Genomic DNA, 19843 nt, shown 5'->3' with positions numbered 1-19843 from the left:
AAAACAGGAATCTTTCCAATTTCCACATTTTTTTTGTAGTAAACCTCATAGATTCAAAGTATTCTTACAGAGGAATACTGGCACAAACAGGAACACTGGGTTATCAGAATCTTCAGAAGACAGACAGTAGTTGATTTACTAATGAATTATTAAAATAACTACTTATACAAGTTAAAATAATGTATCTAAATCCTCCTAACTGTAGTTTACATGTCTTTAATATCATTCCTGTTGCCATTCATAATCATGAAGAATTTCTTAGTCAATAATTACTAGAGTTCTAAGAGGTCTATGACATTAACTCCAAAATAGACTTTCTCTCTTGGAACTCTCCTGTACAAACAGACCACGGTAGCACAGGCAGTAAAACTACTCAGATCTACAAATCTGGAAGCTCTCACTGATAAAATCTTTGCACAAGGGCCTTGATTAGCCTGGCACCTATCAGTTAGAGTTAAATCAAACTAAAACCATTAGTGCCAGAAAATGAGATGAATTACAGCAAATATTAAGTTTCTCTTTTATGTTTCACTTGTATATTAACGTTATTCTACTTATCATAAGTTTTCTAAGATGGTAAAGGGAATCAACTATAAATTTCTACAACAGTCAACTCTGATACTTTAGAAATATCTAAATTTAACCATCACCATTTCCATATGTACCAATGAAGACAAAAGATGAGAAGAAACCACTATGCAAACCAATCCTGTAGAGAAACTCTCTTCATTTTCTCTTCTTTATGGAAATATTGCTGCATTCTTCAAATTCTAAATTTTTTAAATATTTATGTATTTATTTATGCATATAGGAACTGGGGTGTAGGCCAGAGGTATGAGGTGTGACAGGATTCACCAGAGACAGAGTGAGAAACAGAACAGGTGGATTCACTGAAATATACTGCTGAGGGGAGCAGCAGGTGAGACAGGAGAGGTCTGCTACACCATATGGGTTAGCTCCCTGGCCACAGATGAAACTCATGCCATGCCTCAGTGGCTGGCAATATCTTGACCCCACTGAGACTAACCGCTGCACCACCAGGGAGATCCTTCAAGATCTAAATTAAATGGTAAATCCTGCAAAAACCTCTGGACCACATGGACTTCAAAAGAAGTAATCAATACTACCCTCTTTATCAAGAACATGTTGCTCACATTTATAACAACACATCTATTGTATCTTGCCTACTAATAAACATACTTTTGTCTCTAATAATAATTGCATTTGCTTGTTCATTAATTGTACAAAGCCTTCATTATTTCTGAGTAACCAGACAGCATCTAATAAGAAGAAATTACCATATCTGTGCTATCACAAAAGTTTCAGTCTTCATGGGGTTTTTTTCATTTATGATATTAAGGAACAAGTTAAAAATGGGAACCCTCTTACTTTCCTATCACATCAGCCATACATCATGATTCCTATTTCTCATAATGGCAAAACCAGTGAGACTTTAGAACTTTGTGTGAATTGTCTCTCACTTTCTAGACTACACTGCTGTTCAATATTGCATTAAATCCTCCACAGTATCTTTCGCATTTGTTGCCACCACCAACATTCTATTTTTATCCCTCTTTTGCGTTTACAGAGATTATTAAGTAGATGTATTTCCATAATCAATATTAAGATAGGACCTAAAAGTAGAGTTTCAAACTATGTGAAGCAAAAATAATGAACAAAACAGAGAAAGCTGAAGTGATAATTGGATATTGCAACAATCCTCTATCAGCTGTGGATAGAAGTTGACCAAAAAAGGGCCTCCCTGGTGGTGCAGGGGTCAAGTCTCAGCTCTCAGCATTTTCGAGCTATCCCCAGCTACTGCAGCATGAGTTCCGCTGTGGGCCAGGTAGCGGACCTCTCCTGTCTTGCCCGCTGCTGCCCTCAGCAGTGTGTTTCAGTAGATCCACCTGTTCTGCTCCCCACTCTGTCTCTGGTGAATCCTATCACCCTAGCCCACCCCTGCACCTCTAGCCTACACCCGTTTCTTTTATGCATAAATTATCTAATAAAGCTTTTAAAAAAAAAAAAGTTGACAAAAAAAAATCAGAAGGGATCTAAAAATCACTAGGCCCATAGAATATTGTGAACCAACTCGATATAAGTAACGTTTATAACAAGTTTTGCAATAAATGCAAAACATTTTCAAGTGCACAAGAAAAATTCACCAAAATAGACAAAAAAAACCTGTCTCAATAATTTCAAAATATCAGAATAATGTAGAGTATATTCTATTACCACAGGGTCTTATTAGAAACCCTGCTAGAGATTAGAGATCAATGATAATACAGTATCTACAAAAACTACACACATAATCGGATATTAAATGATATACTGGTTTAAAAAAATCCATGGATTGAAAAAGAAAACACAAAGGAAATATTTTCTAATTCAAACAAATTATACTGAAACTACATCATAGTTATGTAATACAATCAAATATTGCTAAGATAGAAATTTATAATTCTATGTGCCTATATTTAGAAAAGACATTAAAATAATGCTTCCAACTTAAGAAGTCAGAAAATGAGCAAAAGCTATATATAGGTAGTAAAAAGAATATAAAAATAGATCAATAAAGTACTAAAGTACAAAGAGACAAACAGAAAAAAAAAACAAAGTTAGTTCTTTGTAAACATTAATAAAATTAACAAAACCTTCAACAAGACTTAGAAAAACAAAAGCAAAAATAAATTACCATTATGAATATAACAGAGGCATTAATATTGATTTTAGAGATTAGAAGACTAGAAAAGAATATTATGAAAACTTTTATGCCAATGAATTTGACAACTTAGGTAAAATGGACAAATACCATAAAAGGCATATATTATTAAAACTAACTCTAGAGGAGGGCCTCCCCGGTGGCACAGCGGTTGAGCGCTGGGTTGCGAAGCTGCCTGCAGCCTCTGCGGCGCCGGTTCGATCCCCAGCTGCTCCCTGGCCACCAGAGGTGGGTCCCACATGGTGCGCAGACCTCTCCTGCCGCCCGCTGCTCCCCTCAGCAGTGTACTTCCGTCCTTCTGCCTGCTCTGCTCCCCGCTCTGCCTCTGGTGAATTCTCTCACCCTCCCGCGCTTCTGACTGTACCCAGTGCATGTGTAAACAAACAAACAAACAAACAAATAAATAAAACATGCCTCTATTAAAAAAAAAAAAAAAACCCTAACTCTAGAGGAAATGGGCATTGGCGTCAAAATAAACTAGAACAACTGCAGCACAATATTAAACCATTTCTGGTGGAAGGAATAATCCTCATCACTAAAATGAAAAAAACAAAAAATTTACTTTAAATACGATTATCAAATATATCAATGTTTAGTTTTTCTTAATGGGATAACGTATTAAGCCTCTTGGTGGTTCTTAAAGTACCAATAAAGAAAAGGTCAACACAAACCAAGACCCACATAAGATCCCTCCACATAATTGCTGCTTTTCTTCATCACATCCTGATGCAATAATAGTACAACTAAACAGAAAAGACACTTGCCAAGTCTCTTTTCTAATGTTGAAGTATTGTCTACATATTAAACATCATTAAACCCTGTCCTCGGCTCCCTCAAACCCTCCTGCCTTTATTCTACTGCTTCCACCATTGTGCTTATAACCTTATACATAATTCACCTACTTATTTTTTACTCTCATTGCTTTCCATTTTTGTTAATTAAATTGTTTTCTTACATCATTGTAGTCCCCATAGTTCTCCCTACCTATTTATTAAATATTTTTTCTTTCATCTCAGTCAATATAATGGCAATCAAACAAGAGCAAGATTCTTTTTTCTGCTTTACTCTTTGATGTATCCTCAGTGCCTAGACTAGTGCCTAGAATAAAATATGCACAAAACAAGTATCTGAACTATGAATAAATGAATTGATATTTTACTGAAATAAAACTATTGCATTTTATAAGAGGTGAACCAACATGTCTTACCAAAAAAATACTTAATGTGCAGAAGATACAAGTGAAAGAGAGATACAGTAACAAGGAAAAAGTGCCAGGTTTGGAATAGGTTTCTCTTCTGCACCCAGATATGAAGAAAGATAAGGAAAAAGAGACAAAGAAAGGGGATGGATATGGAAATAATCTGGAATGGAGGCTTGAGAAATAGGATTCCAGGAAAAGAAAAGAAGAAAAAAATAAGAGCAACTACCACACCTCTCTTCTCCCGATGTATTTCTTCCAGAAGCTGCTCCTGTCTTTCTATCTGTTCAAAGAGACACTGGAGCTCAGATTCCTTGTGTTCGGTCATATTCCTGAGTTGCTGCCTGTATAGCATCAGCTGATGCCGTAGACTTTTCTCTCTGTTTTCTCTCTCTTTCAGTTCCTCACAGAGCCATTGAAGTTTAGTCTTAAAAAAAAAAAAAGACATTTACATCTAATTTTTTAAAAATCTGGAAAAAGACCATTCTATCTTACCAAATACAGACAGTGAAAAATTAAAACAACATTGAAAATACCCACAACATTTTAATTTGTATAATGGTTGATATCAAAATATAGAAATAAAGCCATGATTTTCTTGGATTTTCATAAAATATTTGGGTAATCTAACAGCTTGAGAAAGGCAACACCACAGAGATGTTTAGCCTATTGCTACACTTCTAGTCATAAACACAATTCATCTCCTAATTTGATGTGTAAGGCAGTTTAGTTTGTACAAGCATCTGAAAATCAAAAACAACCTGTTTTGTTTTTTTTTTTTTTTTATTTTTTGTTTTGTTTGTTTTTTTGTTTATACATGCACTGGGTACAGTCAGAAGCGCGGGAGGGTGAGAGAATACACCAGAGCCAGAGCAGGGTGCAGAGCAGGCAGAAGGACCGAAGTACACTGCTGAGGGGAGCAGCGGGCGGCAGGAGAGGTCTGCGCGCCATGTGGGACCCTCCTCTGGTGGCCGGGGAGCAGCCGGGGATCGAACCGGCGCTGCAGGGCAGCCGCAGGGCCAAAAACAACCTGTTTTAAAAGAAAGGTTTATTTCAGAGAAAAAAAAAATGCAATTCCTAGTTTGGGCTCCTAAAATGCATATCCCCAAGGGGCTATCTAATCAGGTAGGAAGAAATTCTCGGTAAGATAGAGCCAAAGTCAGCATTTGCCCACCATACAGAGACTGAAATTTCACTGAAGCAACTCTTTCTCAGAGATCCTCAGAATGCCACCATCTTTATATTTAGATATTTAAAGCAGAGCTGACAAAATAAATCTGTCTTCTACTTTTCACAGAATAAGATTTCAGTCATGTCTCAGGACCTTCCCAGTTGAGCCTACCCTCCACATTCTACTTGATTTTAAATAATTAAGCAATCTTTACCTTTATAAGAAGTAAAATGAGAGAATCAATAGACCAAAAGAGCAAATTAGATTAAGGTAAGGGATATTATCTTGAATAGCACTTATGTGTAAGCAAGAAAATTTGAGACCACCAGCAATCTAGATAGTTCTCAGAACTAGTATTACATGTATTGATATTATAATCACCCTGACCAATCTAAAGTTGGGGACAATTAAGTTAGTATGACTTAAATTATCAGTTAAAAACACTACCACATGTTTATAAAGATATTGGTGAACAGACTTATGAAAGGCAAGGATAAAAACCTGTGTATGCTGAGAGATCCTGACTAAATTAAAATTGACACATGGACCTAATCATATTCCTCTGAGAAAAGGTATAAATTTAGGGCCTCCCTAGTGGCGCAAGGGATTGAAACGCAACCTATGGAGTTGTCCACAGTCACTGCAGCATGAGTTTGATCCCCAGCCAGGAGCCACTGCAGCATGAGTTCGAGCCCCAGCCAGAGAGGTGACCCACATGGCGTAGCAGACCTCTCCTGTCTCACCTGCTGCTCCCCTCAGCAGTGTATTTCAGTCAATCTGCTTGTTCTGCTCCTGACTCTTTCTCTGTTGAATCCTCTCACCCCCTCCTCGCACCTCTGGCCTGTATCCCAGTTCTTGTATGCATAAATAAATAAATCTTTAAAAAAAAAAAAAAAGGACTAAATCAGGCACAAAATTTAAGGTATTTTGAGATGCTTATGTACAACACGGCCATAGTCCTGAAGCCTTAGCCAGGTTTGGTGAGTGCCCTATGGGACTCCTGTTCTAAGTAGTGCTCCCCTCCCTGCAGATTAACAAATGCCAGGAATTCTCTGGATCACATACTGCCTACTTTGTGTTACCACTCTCCCAATTCTTGATAAGAGGATGGTTACCTTTCCTTTTTTATATTTGCTGCCAATTGAATTTGTGTGGTTATGAAATTATAATGTGAATTCCCTACCTCCCAATAAATTCATATTGTGATAATAAGCATTTGGCTTGAGTCATTAAGTGAGACCTTCCAGCTTCATGGAAGTTAACAGATCCCAAACCTAATAAAACAACATGCAACAGCTTATTAAAAGAGGCTAAAATACAGTAGTTGAGCCTACGATGAACTGGGGATAAGATAAGGCCCCTAGACTGGGTGCTCCCCAAATACATTAGTTTGCAAGCATGAAAAAGAGACATAGTCTCTTTGGTCATAAGAATTGCCTGTAAAGGAACCTAGGTGATAGAACAAACACCATCACTTGCCAAATTATGGGGAAAATACATAATATTATAAGGAATCAATATATAAATGAATGTGTTGACTGAAAGAAAATCACACTTTGGAAGGGAAAATCTAGCTTAAATGTATTAATAAGATGTTACAGAGATGTCTCCATAAAAAGGGAAGGTGTTACGTCCCCTGACCTACTCAATGAAGGGTGGTGCTAAGCAGCCAGGTGAAACCACGTAACAGGGAAGGGGTGGGCACTGGGAAGGGAAAAAGGAATGAGCTCTATCTAGTTCCTGCGGTTGAACGTGCACCCTGGAACTGTTAGGAAGGAGACACATGGAGAAGAAACTGACAATGGTGGCCATTATATTGATTTATACTTTGAATTTGCTTCTTTCATCTCAGATTTGCCTGACCCCTTTCGCAACCTTCCAATGATTCCCCACCAGAAGGCTGTTTAGACTTGTGGCAAGCTTTTGGGCATCAGCGACCTCACCTTGGGTCAACCCTGTTTGGCTGGGCATTTACACATGAGGAGATGAGTAACTTTGGGTCTTTTCTTTGGAATAGTCTTTCTTCTTCTTTTCTTTCTTCTATGCAAACTAATTCTATGAAAGTTCTTTCACTCTAAGAGTCTGCTTTGTCTTTGTGTGCATGGATGGCCAGACCCCCTTGGAGCTCACAAATTTGAGGGTTCCAAGATACTCCTTGGTCATGTGCTAACATACACTCTCATCAGAAACAAAGGTGGGACTTCACAGAATTTCCACTTCAAGGATGACAACATGTGAGATCTGTGAAACTACTCTTCAAAGCTCTTCAGCATAAATGCTGAAAATTACTATTCACAAAAATTTTAACTTTAGAAATTATCCTAAGGTCATGCAACAAATGAAGAAACATTTATTCAAGAAACTCCATTAAATGTGTACTTCAACATCATCATTTTGACAAAAGCTCCACTCCTCAGTCTACACAGATGGATATTGCCAAGAAGAGAGGACTCCTACTTTACCCAGTTCACACTCTTAAGTTGGACTGTGGCATAAAAAGAAATATATTGGGTCTGTGTCCTGGTTCACAGCTCCTAAAGCCTTTGGCACTTCCAGAGTGTTTAAAGTTCTTTATTCATAGTAAGTCCTTTATATCCATCAGAGTATAAGAAATGATAATGAATTGGCTTAGGATGTGCCTCTCAGATAGGCTCAGGATGGGGTTGGAGATTTAAGTGTTGGACTTTCAACCCTACCCATTGGTCCCTAGCAATAGGGGAAAAGAATGCTAGAGACTGAGCTCGATAAAAACTCTTATACAAAATACTGATGAGTTTCCAGGCTGGTGAACACATCCATGCGCCAGACGGTCTCACACCCCAATTCCACAGAGACAAAAGCTCTTGTGCTCTGGACCTGTTCACCTTATGGACCTGTTCATCTGGTTGTTCACTTATATCCTTTATTAATATACTACTAGAGGTATAGTATTGCCCTGACTTCTGTGAACTATTTATCAAATTATCAAAATTGGGGGGGGTGTCCTAAGGGAACCCTTGATTTTTAGTCAAATCACATGGAAGTACAAGTAGTCTGGAGACTAGTTGTGACTGGCATCTGACGTGGGCATAAACCTTGTGAGAATGAGTCCTTAACCTATAGGGTCTGCACTAACTCTAAGAATTCAGTGTCAGAGTTGAATTAAATTATAGGATTTATAGTTGAAGAGAATTTAAGAATTACTTGGTATGGAAAATCCACATATCTTATTAGTAGGTATATCAATAGAAGGGCAGGCCACTAGAACTTCTCATCTCCACATCTCTGATTTGCTTAGACTAAATTCTTGGCAAGTGCAGACAAGATACTGGGAATTCCCTCCTCTACCATTCCCCTGAGGCATGAGTGGCACTATACCTAGACACTGTAGGCTGAGAATACTCACAAATTTGAGTATTGGAGCCCCAACTGTCATTTCCCAAGATTGCTTGTAAGACTGTGGATATAAATATGACTTATGAATACAGATTTTTTTAAATCCTCAATAAAATGTTAGCAAGTAGAATCCAACAACATATAGAGATGTTTTATATCAAGATCAAGTGGGAATTACCCCAGGAATATAAAGTTAAAGATCTGAAAATAAAATAATATAATATACCATATTAATAAGAATTAGGGTTAAAAGCCACATGATCATATTAAAACAATCTAGGTTAACAAAAAAAAAAAAAAAAAGTAAACCAGTAGGATGAGTTGCCCCAAGGCCTGTTTGAACAGGTGGACTAAATCATGGACTGTCAAGTCTTGTCCAATTTGGCCCACCACAATGACCATGAGGCACCATGATAGACAAAAAGCATTAGATACTAACTAATGATTATGTCACAATTTCCTGAAGGGAGAAGGCCAAGAACATGTGTGCAAGGTTGGAATGTAACCTGTCAACCCATGCCCAGGCATAGCCCAATCCAGAACAAGCTATGACACTGCTCTCCTCCTCCCTCCTAACTCCCTTCGAGGAGACAGGCTATATTCCCCTCTACAGCACTGTCTCCCTCATGTATGAGTCTCTCTAATAAAGTTTTGCCTACTTCAACTATGCCTAAAGCTCTCTGGTGAATTCTTTCCCTAGAGGACAAAGGACCCATTCTTTTATGTCAGGGTTTGTAAAAATATCAAAAGTATAGAAAAAGCATAGGATGAAATTCAACACCCATTCAAGATAAAGACACTCAGTAAACTACAATAAAAGGGAACTTTCTCAACCTGAAAATAAACCCTAAGGAAAACCTACAGCTATAACCATACTTAATAGTGAAAGATTCAATGTGTTCCACCTAAGATGAGAAACAAGTAAAGGATATCTGCTCTAGCAGATTAAATAACGTTAAAATTAACATTGTAATAACAGGTCAAGACAGACCAATTATGCAAGAAAATGAAATCAAATATATGCAGATGGAAAAGAAGTAAACACATTTAAATGTATTTGCAGATGACATGGTCCATTTGAAAATTTACTAATGATTCCACCATAAAAACTATTTAACAAAAATGTTCAACAAGGCTGCAGAAGAAAAGATCAATATACACAAATCAATTGTATTTTTATAGACTTGTAACAATCGATTCAGAAAATAAAATTTAAAAAATAATATTTGTAATAGCATCAAAGAGTAAAATAACTAGTAATACTTTCAAAAAGAAATGTACAACTTATACTCTGAAAACTACAAAATCACTATTAAAAAAATAAAGAAGTCCTATTTAGGGCAGCCCATGTACATGCTAATAAGAATTAATATCATTAAGATGGAAATATCCCTCCCCCCAGAAAAAAAAAAAACTGATTTACAGATTCAACATTCCATAACAAAACCCCAAATTACTTTATTGGAAAAATTGAAAAGGTGAGTCTAAATTTCCATATGGACATTAAAGGGACCCAGAATCGTCAGAAAATATTGGGGAGGAAAAAAGTTGAAGGACTCACACTTAACCATTTTAAAGCTTACTATAGAGCTATAATAATCAAGATATGGTGGTATTGGTATATAGATAGACACACAGATCAATGAATAGAGTTAAGAATCCAGAAATAAACCTGTACTACATTATCAATAGATTTTCTAACAAGGATACCAAAAAATTAATGGAAAAAGAATTAACTTTTCAACTAAAGCTCCTAGACAACTGAATAGCCGCATACAAAAAAGTCAACTTGGACCCATAGTTCATGTCATATAGAAAAATTAATTCAAAATGAATCGAATACCTAAATGTAAGGACTAAGACTGTAAGACTCTGAGAACAAAACACCAGCATAAGTCTCTGTGACCTTGAGTTAACAACGATTTCTTAGATATGACACCAAAAGCACAAGCAACCAAAGAAAAAAAGTCAATAAATTCAACCTTCTGCTTCATAATCAACAAAGTGAAAAGCCAACCCATTGATTGGGAGAAAATATTTGCAACTCACATATTTTACAAGGTATTTGTGTCTTGAATCATAAGAATTCAGTAATAAAAATACAAACAATGAATTGGGCAAAAGATCTAAATAGACAATTCTCCAAAGGAGATATACAAATAGCCAATAACCATATGAAAAGATACTTGACATCATTAGTCATCAGGGAAGTGCAAATCAAAACCACAATGAGATTCCATTTCACGCCCAGCGGGAAAGCTATAATCAAAAGGACAGATAATAACAACTCTTGGTGTATATGTGGATAACTTGGAATTCTCATATTCTGCTGGCAGGAATGTACAGTGGTGCAGTCACTCTGGAAAACAATCTGGCCATAATTGCATAACCCTGCAATTAAACTCCTAGGTATATATCCAAGAGAAGACATATGTTAATGCCAAAACTTGTACACAAATATTCATAAAAGCATTATTCATGATAGCCAAGGAATGGAAATAAACCAAGTGTACAGCAGTTGATAAATGAACAAATAAAATATGTTATACATCCATAAAATGGACTATTATTTAGCCAGACGCAAAGTAATGATAATGTTGTAATGGATGAATCTTGAAACCTTGACTAACTGAAAGAAGTCAATCATATTGGACCGCATATTATAGGATTCCATTTATTTGAAATATACAGAACAGGCAAACCTATAGAGATAGAAAGCAGATTATTTGTTGACTGGGGTGTTGGGGGTGGGTGGGTTGAGCAGCTTTGGAGGTAATGCTAAAGGATTCAGATTTTCTTTGTAGAGCAACAAAAATATTTTTAAATTCATTGTGGTGATGGGTGAACATACTAAAAACTAGCAATGGTACATTCTAAAGAGGTAAATTGTGAAGAATGTGATGAACTCTCAGTTCTACTGTTATTTAACCAAAGAAAATGAAGGAAGGAATTTAAGATGGAACAAGAAAATAAGGCTAAATTTAAAACTCCCTGCAGAGATGAGACACAGCCTTAGTACCTGCTACATAATTCCTAGGCCTCTGTCTTGTTTAAAAGTCACTGGATAAATACAGGAAGTCCCCAACTTAAATTGGGCTAAGGACATCTAATGATGACTGCAGAAATATAATTAAGCCTGCTTCATTTCCCAATATCCACTTTGAAACATTCATGCAAATACAAAAAGAGAAAAAAGCTTCTAGAAGAGGAAATCAGAAAAGATGATCAACTCTTTGCCAGACAAAATGAACACTTTCTATAGCTAGATGACTCCTTGAATATGTAGGTCTAAAGCTCAATAGATATGGACAAGAGATCCAGAAAGAATCAACAGAATAGAAGAAGTTAAAGACATAGAAACAGATAAAGTAGCCAACAGAGAGTATCTAGAGAAAGAACAAAGTAACTTTAGAAGAGATGGACAGAAGGGGAATAAAATAAAGTTGAGAAGTCATTGGAAAGGCAGTAGGAAAATGTCTAGTCTGGGATGCAAGACCCCAAAGTAAAAAAGTAGTACAACATGGATATGTTTAACAGCACACTCTGTCAACAGGAAAGTATATACTCTTCCATTAAAACTCTTTGGGAGTGGGTGTGTGTTCATGTTCATACACACACACACCTGAGCACATACACACAATATAGCTAATAGTACAGTACTCTGCACAGAGTGAGGACTGACAGATGCATTTAAAAGGAAAAGGGGATGGCTTTATGTTCTTATAATAAAGTAGTACCTTGCATTCAGTAACAAAAATGAAAAAGAAAAAAACTCTTAATTTTTAATATTACTATATTAAGAAAGCTTAATGAAGATTCAAAATTAACACATTCAGAACCTGAACAGTATCAATTTGCAGTATAAAAATACAAAGAAGAAGGGCTGAAAGGATGCACATATTCCAGCCACTAGCTCTGCCATTTAGGCATGGTCATAAGCAACAGCTCTGAATAGCATCTTGGAAAGCTACAGGTTCTGATTCTATTCAACCAATTCTATATTTTGAAACTATTTCACCAAGCTTCAAGGATCTTCAAGGATCTAGATACTAACCACTGTGTCCAATGATTTGAGGAAGTTAAGCAAAAAGGAAATAGATATACTTCATAACCACATTTCAAAACTGAAACACCTAGAAGCTAGAGTATATTTTCAAAATTATTTAATCATGCTCCATCCTCTACCCCGACATGAAAGGTGGTCTTCTACAAGGCAGAAAGAAGACTCACCAGACACCAACCCTGGCTTCTTGATCTTGCACTCATAGCCTAATGAAATGTGAGAAAATAAATAACTGATTTAAGTCACCGAGTGCTGCTATTTTGTAAGAACAGACTAAGCAGACTAATAAAACATGATCTATGGCTTTAGTTTAAACTATTAAACCTTTATTCTACTGCCATACAAAATTGAAAATAGGTTATCATTAGATGCTTATTAGCAATTGAATGTGTATGCAGAATATATTATTAATCCTACAAAACAAAATATTAATTTATGGAAATTTAATCAACCGATAATCAATTATGAGAATCAGCGTTTGTTACAGAAACACTCAGCATCTTCATTAAGTGTCCTGAAGAAACAGCCTGGAACACAGTGGAGGAATAACTTCAACAAATTCCAAATAATAATTAGCTGACAAGGATATTAATCACAGTGCAAACATCAGTCTATTAACCAGTCACAAGAACATCTTACAGATTACATAATAAGCACGCTTACTCAACTACGTCAACAAGTATTGCTGAACAAACAAAAATAGAGAAGAAATGTCTAAACAAGGCAGTATTTTAACCTTCTAAGTTGACAGCCTGCAATTAGGTGGGAATATTTATAAGAATCTAGTAAAACAATCAAAATTATCTTTTTAATCTGAAGCGTCTACTGAAATTGAGTATAAAATTACACAGAAGTCACTAAGGAGTAACTCATAGCTAAAAACCTAGAGAAAAAAATTTAATAAAAAATTATAGCATTAGGGACTCCCCGGTGGCGCAGCGGCTGAGCGCTGGGTTGCAAAGCTGACAGCAGTCTCTGCAGCACCAGTTCGATCCCCAGCCGCCAGGTGAGGCTCCCACATGGCGCGCAGACCTCTCCTGCCGCCCGCTGCTCCCCTCAACAGTGTACTTCGGTCCTTCTGCCTGCTCTGCTCCCGCTCTGGCTCTGGTGAATTCTCTCACCCTCCCGCGCTTCTGACTGTACCCAGTGCTTGTATAAATAAATAAATAAATCTTAAAAAAATAAATAAAAGAGTTGTCATTTAAAAAAAAAAATTACAGCATTAGTGACATTAGGACCCACACTTTTTCTTACTTTTAACTACTCTGCTTCCTTTGCCAAAATTCTAAAAGAAATTCATTTGGTTCACATTAAAACCAAAATAAAGAAAGAAGATGACAATTTTTAAGAATAAGCTAGGCCACAAAAACAAGAATTAAACCAAAACTACAAAATTCAAATCTAAGTCAACCTCAAAATGTAATTATAATTCTTTCAGTGATGAGACTTTCTCAACTTCTTTACTCAGTTATGAAAATAATCAGGAAGAGAGCAAAAATATCTCCATAATAAGGATATACAGTTAAAGAAAGAAAACACTTTCCTATAATTAAGCTGACTGTGTTCCAGGTACACAATCTAAAGTGTATGTCCAATAAATGACTCAAGATAGGTGAGTATTTGTAATATATACTGATGTCTATATTAAAGAACAAAATACTAAATGATTATTCAAATCCTTCAACAAGAATTAAATGCACTGGCTCTAATACTTCACACACACTGTTTTTTAAAAATCTACAGCAACATTAATATAAGGTTTACATTCAAGTGCAGATTACAGAAACAATGGAAAGAATCAGTGGCACAGAGTCAGAAATCCAGGTTCTAAATCATCCTCAGTAATTAATTAGCTATATGTCCTTAGGTAAAATTCAAAGCTCTGTATCTCTCTTGTCTACAAAATGAGCAGGTCAAACTGCATGTTCTCTAAAGCTGTGTCAGTCGGAACATTCCAAAAACAGTTGAGGAAAGCAGATACTAGGCAATGCGTGGAACACTTTAAACTATGAAAAGTATGATTGTTTAGGATGATCCCAAATATGGTAATATAGGAAAAGTCCCCAAATAAAACTGGAAGAATATTTCTCCCTTATATAATCTTATTATAGTTCTGTTCAGATGAAACCAAAATTTGGTAATTCACATGCTTCCTAAAATCTAATCTATTTGATATTTATTCTTCAATGATAAGTTGAGGAAGTACCCTGAGAGGGAACATGGAGCAGGTCTAATATAACAGGCCTGTTTAAAAAATATATTGAGTATCTAGCTAAGCACTGAGGTAAAGATAGCGCTAAGGATGCATGAGAACAAGATGGACATAGACCTTCCCTTATAAAGTTTGTACACAAGAGAAAGAGGAGAAGAGTAAAACGGCAATTTCGAAACAGTAGAATAAAGGCCAAGGAGGAAAAGTATAGATATCTATGTCCAAAAAAAAAAGTGCAAATTTACTTTTTGTTTGCATCTTAGAGAAAAAAAATTAGTACTAGACTCCCATGTTTACATGTGCTGAGAATACCTTTGCTTTCTTATTTCTTTTCATGATTTGACCCTAAATGCTGATCTGTACATTTGTCCTGGCTTTTCTTTGTGCCTTCCTGTCCGAATAAAATTATCTGACCATCAATCCCTACAGTAGAAACACTTTTAATATTTCTGCTAGCTTGCCATTTAGGCATCTACATGCTCATCTATTCAGATACCAATCTTCTCGGGGCTTGAAAATCCTGGACATCTTCATAGCCCTCTGACATAATATTAAATATCACTTGCATGCATTACTAAAGTATTACTCCAGTCTGTTCTTCTCTGAATCTTTGCTATTTCCTTAATTTGGACTTTCACCCTACCACACCAAAGACTCCTTAAGTGGTTTCCCTACTTTTCCTTGGTCTGCCCACTTCTAATCCACTCTATCAGACGATGCTTCTAATGTAAAAATATGAGCATATCACTCCCCTGTACAGAACTCCTCTTGAGCTCTCTATTAAATGCAGAACTGAACCCAAGCTTTTAAAATAACTGGCAATGCTCTTCTCGTGGTTCTAAACTCCACCTCTGTCCACAGCCTAATCTCTGACATTTTCTTTCTCATACTCTCACATTGTAGGAAGTAGTATTGCCAAATCGCTTGGAATTTCTTGGCATTTGTCATAGTATTTCCCTTCCATGCCATTCCTACAGTGATTTATTCTGCATACATGCACTTTTCTCTTTACCCAGCTAACTTCAAGATTCATCTAAGGCATCAGCTTCTATGCCCTCTGCACCTTATCACAACTCCTTCATGTAATATTAAATTTTCTACCTTGTGATAGCTTTCCTAGAGGAAATGGAACATGTTGTTCCTCAAGAGGAAGGATCATGTTATAATTCATTTTTATGTGCATAGCATATAATATAGCATCTAAGACATAACACTTAGTAAATTCTTTCTAAACTAAATAAAATTTGGTCCCCACATGCCTTGCCCAGATTTATGGCAAAAAGCAAGTCCCAAATCTATGGGAACTCCTTCCCTTACATTCCTTTAGCAACCGTGTCAACCTTTCCTCCCCTGAATGTATTAGTCTTACCATTCACTGGCTATTTTATCTGGAAGCTTGGTTCAACTCTTAGTTGAACTTCATGTTTACGTTATGCCACCACTGCCAACAAAGCAAAAGTGACACAATCCCCAAACTGATCCTCTATTTCTTCTAGGATTAACAGTGGCAGAAGAAATTCATTTGGCAGATTTATTAAAACAATTACCAAAAGCCCTCAGAGGTCTTTCTAATACTGCAAGATGTCAGTATGAACTAGCTGAATAGCAATTCTACTTTCCATAAAGTTTTTGTCCTCTGATTTCAGATCTTATCTTCAATACTTATAGAGCTGTCTGCCATGGCTCATGGGAATTACAATATTGTAGCCCATCAATAACCTAAGCCATCTTTCTAGTAAATAGATTCAATTCCTCCTCAGTCAGTGGGTCAGCATGACATTGCTTATCACAACCCTTTTACACTGTAAAGGAACAGTTGTCTCATGCAGTATTAAAACTCATCTGATCAGAAGTTCAATCCCATTAAATGATAAGGGAAAACTGGTGACTAGCTCCCAAATTAAAGAACTATGATGAAGAGTCATCTCTGGCTCTCATAATTTAAGTGAACAGCAGTAGTGAAAGCCTTCGGTTCAGAAATGATGAAGATTTTAACTTGAAAGAAAATTCCAAGTACACAGCTCCTCTTGTTGGAATCATGGAATAGGGAGAAAGAAAAGAGGGAAATGCTGTATAAATGCACACCAAAATAATTTGCTATGTATGTTTTAAATTTCCTATGCAGGTGGCATAAATACACACTTGCATTTGGTTCTGCCAAAAGCCATTAGGACTGCACAGGATCACTGGATTTAAAGTAGAGAGAAAATTTTACAAGGTGAGGTAAATATCAATGTTCAACCACAATACCATTAGTTTCTTATTAAAAATGTTTTCAGTGGCTTTTTAAATGCATACAGGCCCTCAGAGGTGAACCTAGTCTTTCCAACATTCCCACATGTCCCCAGTCACAGTGTATGGTATCTGTTTTTACTCAAGTCTCGATTTTCTGGCCATTGATATAGCTATAATTAGCAAAATGAAGAATTTACATATATATTTTATATGACCAAATTTAAATGCTGCATTTTTACAGAAGTCTTCTATGACATGCTGTCAGTTGCATACTCTCCTACCCCATGACAAACATCATAGTTGGTTCTTCTTTCATCTGTATTCCACTGTCAATATTCATATAGTTCTATAATAATATAAAACACTTTAAGAACTTTTAAAATTTGTTTACATCTCTGTTTTCCCTACGAGACTCCCAGGACCTACTAACACTTACATGCCCAGTGTCTTGACACCAAAAGGTACACAATCAATAAATCATGGCTGAATAAACAAAGATTTTAGATGGAAATATATAGAATGGTAAGGACATTAACTATGGGCCTGATGTGGTGTTTAATCCATTTTCTCATTCTTTACATGGCACTAGAAAAGTCACAAGCCCCTCAAACCTCACTTTTCTCATACTTTTTAAATAATAGCACTTTACAAATGTAAAGGTATTTACTTGCAATAAAATTCAAAGTTAGACCACAATTGGTCAGGTTTATAGTATTGTTGGTTTCTTTACAGAATTTAAATGGGATGGAGGACTTTCTATATTAATATCTTAAAGTTAAAAACCTAAAAAGGAACACAGTGCTTGAATGTTGATACTTCAATGCATATATACGTACATCTTATATGGTTACAATTTCTCTATATTTTAATTACTGAATTTTCAAATTGATGTCATATATGAAGATAATTATCCCAGAGAGTACAAGAACCTTTTTGCTAAAATTAGCCAATTGTTCAATTCTATTTCTACTTTCTTACTTTTCATTAAATTTAATCATAATGCTAAAGGAAAAAAAAACTATAAAGAAGGAAAGTTATCTTCAAAATGTCAAATTTACTCCACCAATTTTGTAAAAGTGGAAACAAGACTACTGGAAAGGTGAAAAGATCTGGTTGAGCCACACAGATATTTGGAAGACTTTGCCTTTACCCTCAGGGACCAACATATAATAAGTATACTTGTGTAAAATGAAGGTTACTTATAGGTGTTCTGACCTTTGTACACTTCCAGAGATGATGGCATCACAAGAAAAAAAAAGCACAATTGGCCTGATAATCTAGTTTTAATGTTTCAACAGACTTACCTTCCTTTATTCTCTCATGCTGTGCCTGTATTTTTGAAAGCTAATTTTTAAATGTTAAACTGAAGAGCCAATAGGTTTCTTAAATACACGACAATGATGTCTTACCCAGCAGTGAAATATTACACCTCCATATGCTCAGTTATGTGACAAAACTATGTGGTTAACCCAAAAAGGACGTCTTGAAAGTCATAAAAATTGCAACCTTAAGATTCAGGTCAATTACCTTGCTTTCTGCTAACCAACGATGTGGGTCATAATTAATATCAGGACCTGATGAAAAAACCTACAAAAAAAAAGAAATAGTCTATTAAAACATTTTTCTCTAAAATGAACTTACATAACTGAAATCTTCACCATAACATACAAAAGTTTAGCCTCTAAACTTATAGGTTTAAAAGAATTTCATATCAAGTACTCATTCCAAATCACCACTTATTTACATGTTTATGTACATGTGATTATATGACTACATATGTGTGTGTAGGAATGTGTATATTGACAGCAAAATTTTAGTTCAAATAGAGACATGGAAAAATAAACTCTCACTTGTTATCATTGCTAGAATCTCCAGAGACAGATTCCATGGAGTTCTGCATGGCAAACAGTCTCAATTTAGCTAGTTTACTTCATTTTTGTTTGTTTCTTATCCTCAGTCTTGTTCCACATAATGTATTTCACAGTGGGTTTGATGTAATTATATGGAAACTTAATCCTTTTTCTCATTTATTCTTCCTTAATTTTATACAATGAAGACCATTTTGTTTCATTAATGGCTGTGTAGAACTGGCAGAAACTAATCAACATGACTTCATGTAAACATTATAAAGTAGCTTTACATTTCATGATGGCAACAAAATCCTACAATAAATAGGTTGTCTCTACTAGCTTCTCTGATTTGCTTCACACCAACTCATTTACAAAATCCCTTGCCATCTGGTTCTGCCTTGTTATTGAAGTAAAGCTGTACTAAAATGTAGTCAGTAATTTTATAATTGTAAACAAAAATTTTTCTCAATTCCTCTTTTCTTTGAATCTTATTCTAACTCTGATATTTTTGCAGGATTTCATTTAAGAAATTTGCTGTTTAAAATTACCCTATTCTTCGGTCTCCCTGGTGGCACAAGGGTTAAAGTCTCAGCACTATCAAGTTATTGCAAGCCACTGTGCCTGAGTTCAATCCCAGGCCAGGGAGCTGGTGCAGCAGACCTCTCCAATCTCGCCAGCTGCTGCCCTCAGCAGTGTATTTCAGTAGATCCACATGTTCTGCTCTCTACTCTGTCTCTGATGAATCCTCTCACCCGCTGCACCTCTGGCCTGCACCCCAGTTCTTGTATGCATAAATAAACATAAAAAAAATCCTATACACTAAAAAAAAAACCTACCCCTCTGAAGGAGATATCTTTTCCTGTTCTCAAATACTTCCATACTTCTGGATGGGCATGCACATCGCTCCCTGAAGGTATATCACTAGGAAATACATTTAGACATATGATAACTACATAATTAGTGTTGACCAGATGCCGGAGGCAGAGTGTTATATTTGTATGGCCAACCTTTCTCTCA

General features: G+C 36.0%; 1 protein-coding gene across 6 annotated transcripts in view; it reads right to left on the bottom strand.

Annotated features, from left to right (window-relative positions):
• CEP128 (centrosomal protein 128) overlaps positions 1 to 19843 on the bottom strand; it is a 373385-nt gene that overhangs the window by 194831 nt on the left and 158711 nt on the right. For all 6 annotated transcript variants that reach the window (XM_054691882.1, XM_054691883.1, XM_054691885.1 and 3 more), the window contains 2 exons: positions 18504 to 18563; positions 4155 to 4347 (listed from right to left, as the gene is read on the bottom strand). In XM_054691882.1, coding sequence (XP_054547857.1) covers positions 4155 to 4347; positions 18504 to 18563 — 253 coding nt within the window. The remainder of the gene's footprint in view (positions 1 to 4154; positions 4348 to 18503; positions 18564 to 19843) is intronic.

This window comes from Talpa occidentalis, unplaced genomic scaffold (assembly GCF_014898055.3).
Source record: "Talpa occidentalis isolate TD23 unplaced genomic scaffold, MPIMG_talOcc4v2.1 talOcc4.11, whole genome shotgun sequence".
In the NCBI taxonomy this organism is placed as follows: domain Eukaryota; kingdom Metazoa; phylum Chordata; class Mammalia; order Eulipotyphla; family Talpidae; genus Talpa; species Talpa occidentalis.
This window is presented reverse-complemented; position numbering and strand designations above follow the sequence as displayed.